Raw genomic sequence first — 12,679 nt, forward strand, 5'->3', positions numbered from 1 at the left:
TAATAGGCAGATTGAAGGCATACAATGTGTGTAAGTAATTGCTCTTTCTCACACACCAACATAAGTACTCATACAACATGTATAGTAACACTCACACCAACATACAGTAAGTACTCATAGAAGATGTATAGTGACACTCTAACCAACATACAGTAAGTACTGATACAACATGTATAGTAACACTCTCACCAACATACAGTAAGTACTCATACAACATGCATAGGTAACACTCACCAACATACAGTAAGTACTCACACAACATGTATAGTAACACTCTCACCAACATACAGTAAGTACTCACACAACATGCATAGGTAACACACTCACCAACATACAGTAAGTACTCACACAACATGCATAGGTAACACACTCACCAACATACAGTAAGTACTCACGCAACATGCATAGGTAACACACTCACCAACATACAGTTACTAATCACTCAACATGCATAGGTAACACTCACCAACACAGTGAATACTCATACAACATGCATAGGTAACACCAACATACAGTAAGTAATCACACAACATGCATTGGTAACTCACCAACATACAGTAAGTACTCACACAACATACATAGGTAACACTCACCAACATACATTAAGTACTCGCACAACATACATAGGTATCACACTCACCAACATACAGTAAGTGCTCACACAACATGCATAGGTAAAAATCACCAACATACAGTAAGTACTCAAACAACATGCATAGGTAACACACACACCAACATACAGTAACTACTCACACAACATTCATAGGTAACACACTCACCAACATACAGTAAGTACTCATACAACATGCATAGGTAACACTCACCAACATACTGTAAGTACTCCTACAACATGCATAGGCAAGACTCACCAAAATACAGTACGTATTCATACAACATGCATAGGTAACACCAACATACAGTAAGAACTCACACAACATGCATAGGTAACACTCACCAACATACGGTAAGTACTCACGCAAAATGCATAGGTAACACACTTACCAACATACAGTAAGTACTCACGCAAAATGCATAGGTAACACACTTACCAACATACAGTAAGTACTCACACAACATGCATAGGTAACACACTCATCAACATACAGTAAGTACTCATACAACATGCATTGGTAACACTCACCAACATACAGTAAGTACTCGCACAACATGCATAGGTAACACTCACCAACATACATTAAGTAATCATACAACATGAATAGGTGACACTCACCAACATACAGTAAGTACTCACGCAACATGCATAGGTAACACACTCACCAACATACAGTAAGTACTCACGCAACATGCATAGGTAACACACTCGCCAACATACAGTAAGTACTCGCACAACATGCATATGTAATACACTCACCAACACAGTGAGTACTCATACAACATGCATAGGTAACATCAACATACAGCAAGTAATCACACAACATGCATTGGTAACACTCACCAACATTCAGTAAGTACTCACATAACATGCATAGGTAACACACTCACCAACATACAGTAAGTACTCGCACAACATGCATAGGTAACAAACTCACCAACACAGTGAGTACTCATACAACATGCATAGGTAACACCAACATACAGTAAGTTATCACACATCATGGGTAGTAACACACTCACCAACATACTGTACAGTAAGTACTCGTACAACATGCATAGGTAACACTCGCCAACATACAGTAAGTACTCGCACAACATGCATAGGTAACACTCGCCAACATACAGTAAGTACTCACACAACATGCATAGGTAACACTCACCAACATACAGTAAGTACTCACACCAGATGCATAGGTAACACACTCACCAGCACAGTGAGTATTCATACAACATGCATAGGTAACAACAACAAACAGTAAGTAATCACACAACATGCATAGTAACAAACTCACCAACATACAGTAAGTTCTCACAATGTGCATAGGTAACACTCGCCAACAAACAGTAAGTACGCATACAACATGCATAGGTAACACTCACCAGCATACAGTAAGTACTCACAACATGCATATGTAACACTCACCAACATACAGTAAGTACTCATACAATATGCATAGGTAACACACTTACCAACATACAGTAAGTACTCACGCAACATGCATAGGTAACACAATCACCAACATACAGTAAGTACTCCTACAACATGCATAGGCAACACTCACCAACATACAGTAAGTACTCACACAACATGCATAGGTAACACACTCATCAACATACAGTAAGTAATCATACAACATGCATAGGTGATACACTCACCAACACAGTGAGTACTCATACAACATGCATAGGTAACACCAACATACAGTAAGTAATCACACAACATGGATAGTAACACACTCACCAACATACAGTAAGTACCCATACAACATGCATAGGTAACACTCACCAACATACAGTAAGTACTCACACAACATGCATAGGTAACACACTCGCCAACATATAGTAAGTACTCACACAACATGCATAGGTAACACTCACCAACATACAGTAAGTACTCGCACAACATGCATAGGTAACACTAACCAACATACAGTAAGTACTCACGCAACATGCATAGGTAACACACTCACCAACATTCAGTAACTACTGAGACAACATTCATAGGTAACACACTCACCAACATACAGTAAGTAATCATACAACATGCATAGGTGACACTCGCCAACATACAGTAAGTACTCACACCAGATGCATAGGTACCACACTCACCAGCACAGTGAGTACTCATACAACATGCATAGGTAACACCAACATACAGCAAGTAATCACACAACATGCATAGGTAACACTCACCAACACACGGTAAGTACTCACGCAAAATGCATAGGTAACACACTTACCAACATACAGTAAGTACTCACGCAAAATGCATAGGTAACACACTTACCAACATACAGTAAGTACTCACACAACATGCATAGGTAACACACTCACCAACATACAGTAAGTACTCGCACAACATGCATAGGTAACACTCACCAACATACATTAAGTAATCATACAACATGAATAGGTGACACTCACCAACATACAGTAAGTACTCGCACAACATGCATAGGTAACACACTCACCAACACAGTGAGTACTCATACAACATGCATAGGTAACACCAACATTCAGTAAGTACTCACATAACATGCATAGGTAACACACTCACCAACACAGTGAGTACTCATACAACATGCATAGGTAACACCAACATACAGTAAGTTATCACACAACATGGGTAGTAACACACTCACCAACATACAGTAAGTACTCACGCAACATGCATAGGTAACACACTCACCAACATACAGTAAGTACTCGCACAACATGCATAGGTAACACACTCACCAACATACAGTAAGTACTCATACAACATGCATAGGTAACACACTCACCAACATACAGTAAGTCATCGCACAACATGCATAGGTAACACTCACCAACATACAGTAAGTACTCACACAACATGCATAGGTAACACACTCACCAACACAGTAAATACTCGCACAACATGCATAAGTAACACTCACCAACATACAGTAAGTACGCATACAACAGGCATAGGTGATACACTCACCAACACAGTGAGTACTCATACAACATGCATAGGTAACACCAACATACAGTAAGTAATCACACAACATGGATAGTAACACACTCACCAACATACAGTAAGTACCCATACAACATGCATAGGTAACACTCACCAACATACAGTAAGTACTCACACAACATGCATAGGTAACACACTCGCCAACATATAGTAAGTACTCACACAACATGCATAGGTAACACTCACCAACATACAGTAAGTACTCGCACAACATGCATAGGTAACACTAACCAACATACAGTAAGTACTCACGCAACATGCATAGGTAACACACTCACCAACATTCAGTAACTACTGAGACAACATTCATAGGTAACACACTCACCAACATACAGTAAGTAATCATACAACATGCATAGGTGACACTCGCCAACATACAGTAAGTACTCACACCAGATGCATAGGTACCACACTCACCAGCACAGTGAGTACTCATACAACATGCATAGGTAACACCAACATACAGCAAGTAATCACACAACATGCATAGGTAACACTCACCAACACACGGTAAGTACTCACGCAAAATGCATAGGTAACACACTTACCAACATACAGTAAGTACTCACGCAAAATGCATAGGTAACACACTTACCAACATACAGTAAGTACTCACACAACATGCATAGGTAACACACTCACCAACATACAGTAAGTACTCGCACAACATGCATAGGTAACACTCACCAACATACATTAAGTAATCATACAACATGAATAGGTGACACTCACCAACATACAGTAAGTACTCGCACAACATGCATAGGTAACACACTCACCAACACAGTGAGTACTCATACAACATGCATAGGTAACACCAACATTCAGTAAGTACTCACATAACATGCATAGGTAACACACTCACCAACATACAGTAAGTACTCGCACAACATGCATAGGTAACACACTCACCAACACAGTGAGTACTCATACAACATGCATAGGTAACACCAACATACAGTAAGTTATCACACAACATGGGTAGTAACACACTCACCAACATACAGTAAGTACTCACGCAACATGCATAGGTAACACACTCACCAACATACAGTAAGTACTCGCACAACATGCATAGGTAACACACTCACCAACATACAGTAAGTACTCATACAACATGCATAGGTAACACACTCACCAACATACAGCAAGTCATCGCACAACATGCATAGGTAACACTCACCAACATACAGTAAGTACTCACACAACATGCATAGGTAACACACTCACCAACACAGTAAATACTCGCACAACATGCATAAGTAACACTCACCAACATACAGTAAGTACGCATACAACAGGCATAGGTAACACTCACCAACATACAGTAAGTACTCACAACATGCATGGTTAACACCCAACATACAGTAAGTACTCGCACAACATGCATAGGTAACACACTTACCAACATACAGTAAGTACTCACACAACATGCATAGGTAACACTCACCAACAGACAGTAAGTACGCATACAACATGCATAGGTAACACTCACCAGCATACAGTAAGTACTCACAACATGCATAGGTAACACTAACCAACATACAGTAAGTACTCACAACATGCATATGTAACACTCACCAACATACAGTAAGTACTCATACAACATGCATAGGTAACACACTCATCAACATACTGTAAGTAATCATACAACATGCATAGGTGATAGACTCATCAACACAGTGAGTACTCGTACAACATGCATAGGTAACACCATTATACAGCAAGTAATCACACAACATGCATTAGTAACACTCACCAACATTCAGTAAGTACTCGCATAACATGCATAGGTAACACACTCACCAACATACAGTAAGTACTCGCACAACATGCATAGGTAACACTCACCAACATACAGTAAGTACTCACACCAGATGCATAGGTAACACACTCACCAGCACAGTGAGTATTCATACAACATGCATAGGTAACAACAACAAACAGTAAGTAATCACACAACATGCATAGTAACACACTCACCAACATACAGTAAGTTCTCACAATGTGCATAGGTAACACTCGCCAACATACAGTAAGTACGCATACAACATGCATAGGTAACACTCACCAGCATACAGTAAGTACTCACAACATGCATAGGTAACACTAACCAACATACAGTAAGTACTCACAACATGCATATGTAACACTCACCAACATCCAGTAAGTACTCACACAACATGCATAGGTAACACACTCGCCAACATATAGTAAGTACTCACACAACATGCATAGGTAACACTCACCAACATACAGTAAGTACTCGCCAACATACAGTAAGTAATCATACAACATGCATAGGTGACACACGCCAACATACAGTAAGTACTCACACCAGATACATAGGTAACACACTCACCAGCACAGTGAGTACTCATACAACATGCATAGGTAACACCAACATACAGTAAGTATGCACACAACATGCATTGGTAACACTCACCAACATTCAGTAAGTACTCACACAACATGCATAGGTAACACACTCACCAACATACAGTAAGTACTCATACAACATGCATAGGTAACACCAACATACAGTAAGTAATCACACAACATGCATTGGTAACACTCACCAACATTCAGTAAGTACTCACACAACATGCATAGGTAACACACTCACCAACATACAGTAAGTACTCCCACAACATGCATAGGTAACACTCACCAACATACAGTAAGTACTCACACAACATGCATAGGTAACACACTCACCAACACAGTAAATACTCGCACAACATGCATAAGTAACACTCACCAACATACAGTAAGTACGCATACAACAGGCATAGGTAACACTCACCAACATACAGTAAGTACTCACAACATGCATGGGTAACACTAACCAACATACAGTAAGTACTCACACAACATGCATAGGTAACTCTCACCAACATACAGTAAGTACTCACACATTTATTTATTTATTGTAACTAAGGGGGTGGGGAGAGGGGAATGGGGATGGGACCCCTGCTCAGCTAGTCAAAGTAGTAAGGTATGGTGCTACTCCCATGGTAATATGAGATTAATACAAAAAGAGAATAGAGGACTCTGATACTGTGAGCACTAAGATACTGAATTGTAATGGTAGATACAATTAAAAATATGTTTTTAATGGTTAATAATTAAAATAAATGGGGTATACAACGTAAACACGACTACTAGTGGTGAGGAACCAAAAATAGATTAATCACTAGTGTGATAAACATGAGTAAAGAATATTAATTGGATTCAAATCCCCTTATATGTACTGTATATCCAACAAATATACATGTTGGAGGGGGTATAATGCTGCAAAAAGCTTTAATGTGATTAAAAGAGTATTTGGTATGACAAAAGTTGGTAATCACTTAAGTCATTATTTTAAGTTTACCAAAGAGTGAGAGGTGCAGTCTCAAATCCCCATACCACTCATGCACAGTCAGTATGGAATGGCTCACTGAGTGTCTGATCAGGACACCACAGTGTGAGCCACTAATAACCCAAAAGATACAGGCTGAATTAGCCAGATGTATTAGGATACAGGCATACCCCACATTAACGTACGCAATGGGACCGGAGCATGTATGTAAAGTGAAAATGTACTTAAAGTGAAGCACTCCCCTTTTCCCACTTTTGATGCATGTACTGTACTGCAATTGTCATATACGTACATAACTGATGTAAATAACGCATGTGTAACAGGATCTATAGTCTCCCCGCTTGTGCACAGCTTCGGTACAGGTAGGGAGCCGGTATTGCTGTTCAGGACGTGCTGACAGGCACATGCGTGAGCTGCTGTTTGCCTATTGCGCGAAATGTACTTACTCGCGAGTGTACTTAAAGTGAGTGTCCTTAAAGCGGGGTATGCCTGTATATCACAACTTATTAGGGACTTGTAATAGGTCTGCAAATTGGTGTATACCTTTGAAAAGCTTATAAGTAACTGGATATGATATTGTGGCAATGCTTAAGGATAACTCCACATGTTAGTAGGGCTGCTTGTCATTTGTAAGTACAGGCAGTCCTCGGTTATCCAACGGAATCCGCTCTGGAAGTAGCATTGGATAGTGAAACCGTTGTAAAGTGAGTCCCATGTTAATCAGTGGCGGTGAGCGTTGGATAACCCATTTAGGCGTTGGATAACGCATTCCGGCATTGAAAAACAGTCCATAGGGTTGGGTTGGATATGCCATTCGTTGTAAAGTGAAACGTTGGACAGCGAGGACTACCTGTAGTATCCAAAAGAATTGGGATACATAAATAGGCTGTATACTAGTGTAGCGAGTTTATTCAAGCACAGGCTTTATGAGCAGACAGAAATAGCTAGAAAGTATGCAGCTTATACGTGCTGGGAGAAAGGGTAACCCCCCACGGAGAATAGCTGCTGGCTAGGTTCCACCAATGTTTTACCAGGAAGTAATTCATTGAGTGTTACCTCTCGTTTTCAAGTATGTCCTGGGCACATGATAAATAATATTGTTACAAATACATAGTTACATAAGTGAAAAGGGTATAAATTTGTAACTGTGTTTCCCCCACCCCTTGGGAGATTCTGCCCTTACATGTGTAGATTGGCGCATACCTGCTGGTTCACAAGAGGCTGAGGTGTCCGCCGCTGGTTGGGGGAACTGCAGAACAGGATTCTGGGGTACATACCTAACATTTACTCCATGGTACTCAGCGCCTCCATCTGCTGTAGGCTCCAGATGTGTGAGGGTAATCTCCCACAGTAGAAACAGACTCCTCACCCCCCAGAAAGATTACACACCAGGTACGAGGTATAATAACAGGAGCTGGTTTAGGCTTCGCTTATAGCCACAGCGACGCGAAGTAGCATCAAAACAAATGCATTGCCACTGTTGCGTGCATTTATAGTAAGCGCGACGCGACGGAGCGACGGCTTGGTCTGATCGCTGGATATCATCTCAATTTGATTTTTTTAGCGACTGCAGCCATACACCACCGTCGCGTCGCCGGCACTATAAGCGCAGCCTTATTCTCTTCTGCTCCCAGCACAGTCACCTGGCAGCTCAGCCCAATGCAGTCACAGTTCTGGTCTCAAACTTCAGATGGTCCCTGGACCTGCAGCAATCCTAGCTCTAACCTAGCAGAACCAGGGGTGTAGGTAATCACTCACTCTCCCAAAGGGAAGTTAACCTGGGCCTGCCAGTGCACAGCAGCCTGGTGTGATACCATGTCTCTCAATGGTAGAGACTAACTAACAATTTGGAGATGCAACCCCCTTGAGTACAGTATGGGGAGGGTACCAAGCCTGAACCCAGGATTGGGCAACCTTAGGCCTAATCCCACCTCATCCCCTGTCACACAAAGGTACTGCTTTGAGTGGGGAAAACCCAGGATTGATCCCAACACTGCCTGCTGTTGCCAGGACTGAAATGTCAGTACAGAATAGAATAGTAGCCATACCCAGCCATGGCTTCACATTATATACAAGACATTGCATGCACAGTTAAAGATAATATAGATTATAGGCGTATGTAACAGTTACAGACCAGATTAAAATGTGAGACAGCCTTAGTTTTTAAAGAATTTAAACTGGTGGCGACTGTGAGAGTATCCGGCAGATTGTTCCAGTTGTGGGGTGCACGGTAAGAGAAGGAGGGGTGGTTGGATACTTTGCTGAACCTTGGGACCATCAACAGTCTTTTGGTGTCAGATCTCAAATGATAAGTGCTGCATGTGGTAGGGGCGAGGAGCTTGTTCAGATAGGCGGGTAGCTTGCCCAGAAAGTATTTGAAGGCAAGACAGGAAATATGAACTTTGCGCCTAGACTCAAGTGATGACCAATCTAGTTCATCGAACATTTCGCTATGATGTGTGTTGTTGTTGCATTGGAGAACAAAACGGCATATTGAATTGTAGAGGGTATCAAGTTTGCTAAGTTGGGTTTGGGGTGCCTAGCCGTATACTATGTCCCCATAGTCGATAATTGGCATTAGCATCTGCTGTGCGATACGCTTTCTGACCAGCAGACTTGGGGAGGATTTGTTCCTATATAGTACACCTAGTTTGACATAGATTTTGGATGTCAGGGTATCGATGTGCGTCCCAAATGTTAAATGGGAGTCAAACCATATGCTCAAGTATTTAAAACTAGTAACGGGCTACGATGGTATTGACGCTGGTTCTGATCTGTCAATGGAAGTTTAAAAAAATTAGCCTGGATCCTAAATATAATTGTTACAGTCTTGTCAGTGTTTATAAACAGTTTGTTTTGGGAAATCCAATTTTCAAGTCTCAAAAAGTCAGATTGAAGTATGTGTTCAAGGTAGGAGAGGCTAGGGCTGTGTGCATATAAGATTGGGTCATCCGCATACATCTGTATTGAAGCTCCATTACAAGCTGTAGGAAGGTCATTCAACACTGAGAAGAGTAGGCGCCCCAGGACAGAGACAAATACAAAAAATAATAGTGCGCAGCTAATACTGTGATAATGTGATATAATAAAGTACACAATTGTAAATGGAAGGTGTATTTAACACTAGTGATAACCTTGTAGGTGTAATTACACATGCAGTGCGTCTGCAGCCCTTTTTGGGGGTGGCTCAACACCCCTACGACTAGATGAACAGAAAAAAGACAAGGCGCACAACGCACAACGTGAATTACAGTTTATAGAGTTAATTGAACTAAAAGATAATAAGTTCCGAGTGCATTAATAAATATTAAAACAAGCAATAGGTAAGTGGGGTTACCACACAGGGTAACAGCTGGACTCGTCAGACTTTATCCACTTGTAGAAGAGGAGCCGAAAAACCACGATCATCTGACCAGGTAGGTGGGGGGTAGGGGCTCTCTTGGTACGTGAAGGGCACACGCGCTATTCCTGGATACTAAGAAATGAAGTCCACAGTGTAGATGTACATACACGTCCCAGTACAGTCTCCTCTGCTACTGCCTTTCCACTGCTCCACGCCGGTAACACGCTGCTGCGCCTCACGGGACGCCCGATGATGACGTCACTTGTTTCTTTCACAGTGCAGGGCTCACCGCAATGTCTAGAGAGTCCGTAGTATTAGCTCACAGTGCCGGATGGCAACCGGGGGGGCACACAGTGGATGGGGCAGAGATGGAGTCTCCTCTGCTACTCACTTTCCACAGCTCCACGCCGGTAACACGCTGGTTCGTCTCACAGGACGCTCGCTAGTGACGTCACTAGTTTCTCTCACAGTGCTGAGCTCAATGCAAAGTCTATGGTGACCGCAGTGTTATCGCAAAGTGCCGGATGGCAACCGGGGAGACACAGAGTGGTGAGGCAGAGATGACCAACATAAGGGACAAGGAGGGAAAGATAAAAATAAAATTATAAAATATAGTAAAAATGAGCTGAAACACACTCCAACGCGTTTCGTAACCAACAGTTACTTCTTCAGGGAAGTAGAAGAAGTAGTTCTTCCCTGAAGAAGTAACTGTTGGTTACGAAACGAAACGCGGTTCACCCAATGAGGGCGAACCAGCCGCGTGACACGATGGCCACGCCTCCGTCGCAGGGTTTAAACTTAATTTCATTGAGTTGTAAAAAACCTTGCAGTACTGCGTGGCTGCACCTTCAGCGGGAAGGTGACTACTGGGCCCTTCCCATTGAGGGGCGGTGCTGACACGCACGGCGCCGTGCTCTGTGGCAGTTACTGGGACCGCAGCCTTACCTCTGATGTCTGCAGGAAATCTTAATTAGGGCGGGGGAGTGTACATAAAAAAAATATTGATAACATGTATAAGTATGTAAATCCATGGGTTTATATAACACTCATACAACATGCATTCATAGGTAACACATTCAACATAAGTACTCATAAAATATACATAGGTAACACACGCTCGTTGTCATGGGAGACCAGGTATTCACACCTTTTTACCGGGATCATTCACTGAGCAAAACAAGATCGTAAAACAAAATGTTATTTATTCCATAGAAACAGATGTACACACAGTGGATTACAAAATACAAGAGAAAACACACTTACTGGGGGTCTGGACTAAAAAACTAGACTTTGCCAGGTGAAATAAGAGGTAAAACAAAGTCTTTAAGTTGACAAGGACTTGTCCCGAAATGTCCTGGAACTCAAATTGGCATGACGTTCCTGACGCCACCGCTGTATCTGCTCCGGAGCTGCCAAAATCCCTTGACCGGGAGATAGTACCAAACGTCCTGGTACTCTTTTCGGTTTGCAATCCCAGCCGCAATCGCTCTGTTCTCTTTACAGAACTTGGCCCTGAAAAGTGGGAAATATAAATTTTCTCGCCTTCAAATTTCTGAAGCCGGCTCCTTGTTATTTCTCTCAGAGCATCTTTTGGTGATTTCGAATTTGCCGCTGCTGTCTTGGCGCTTAGAATCTCAGTGAATCTTGCGAACGGATTGGCTGCTGGCTTTCTTATAGTATTTCAGCTTCATTCATGAAATACTCCAGCCAATCCAAGTGTGGGAGAAATCGTACCGGCCAATCAGAGCGTTGCCAGTCTATCTAAGCCGGGCAAGCTCGGATTCTGACAAGGGCATGCGCCAACCTGGCACCTCAGCCACTTGTCAGTCAGAAGCCACCTGCTGAGTTAGGCTCCTCACAGTCTGGCATGGGGCAAATGGTGGTCCAGGACGTGAGTACATGAGCAGAACTCCGGTGCCCAAATGACTTTCACACCTTGGCAACCTCTGAGGCTTTCATGTCCGGGACCCGAGCAGTCTTGGTGGCACCAAGCTTGGTAGCCACATGGTCTCTCGGAACCATGGACCTGGAAGTCCCCAGCTCATAATACCGTACACAAGCACATGTACTATTAAAACATTATTGAAACATTTTTTCCCATATTTTTCCTAAGTCCCAAAGTTGAATGAAAAAACGCTTAGGTTCATTCTCAGGGCTATATCTCATTCCCTTCTTGAAAACCGGACTTAGGTTTCATAAAAACCCTTGCACCCTTATATAGGGTTGGAGTACCCCCAAAACCCCTATACCAGGTTCTGGGTGATCAGGGTATTAACTGGGCATCCCCTTTATACTACGGACCCCTTTACCGTTTCAGGGATTCCACAATTCCCTATGCCCCATTTACCTTTCTGGT

The 12,679-nt window shown here is 42.3% G+C and overlaps 1 protein-coding gene across 1 annotated transcript in view; it reads left to right on the top strand.

Moving 5' to 3' along the window:
• Window positions 1-8: 8 nt before the first annotated feature.
• Window positions 9-12,679, top strand: part of CYP39A1 (cytochrome P450 family 39 subfamily A member 1) — a 154,441-nt gene continuing 141,770 nt past the window's right edge. The window contains exon 1 of the mRNA XM_075598527.1: window positions 9-30. Within this exon, the coding sequence (XP_075454642.1) occupies window positions 25-30 (6 nt within the window). The 5' untranslated portion in view covers window positions 9-24. The remainder of the gene's footprint in view (window positions 31-12,679) is intronic.

This window comes from Ascaphus truei, chromosome 4 (assembly GCF_040206685.1).
Source record: "Ascaphus truei isolate aAscTru1 chromosome 4, aAscTru1.hap1, whole genome shotgun sequence".
Taxonomy (NCBI): domain Eukaryota; kingdom Metazoa; phylum Chordata; class Amphibia; order Anura; family Ascaphidae; genus Ascaphus; species Ascaphus truei.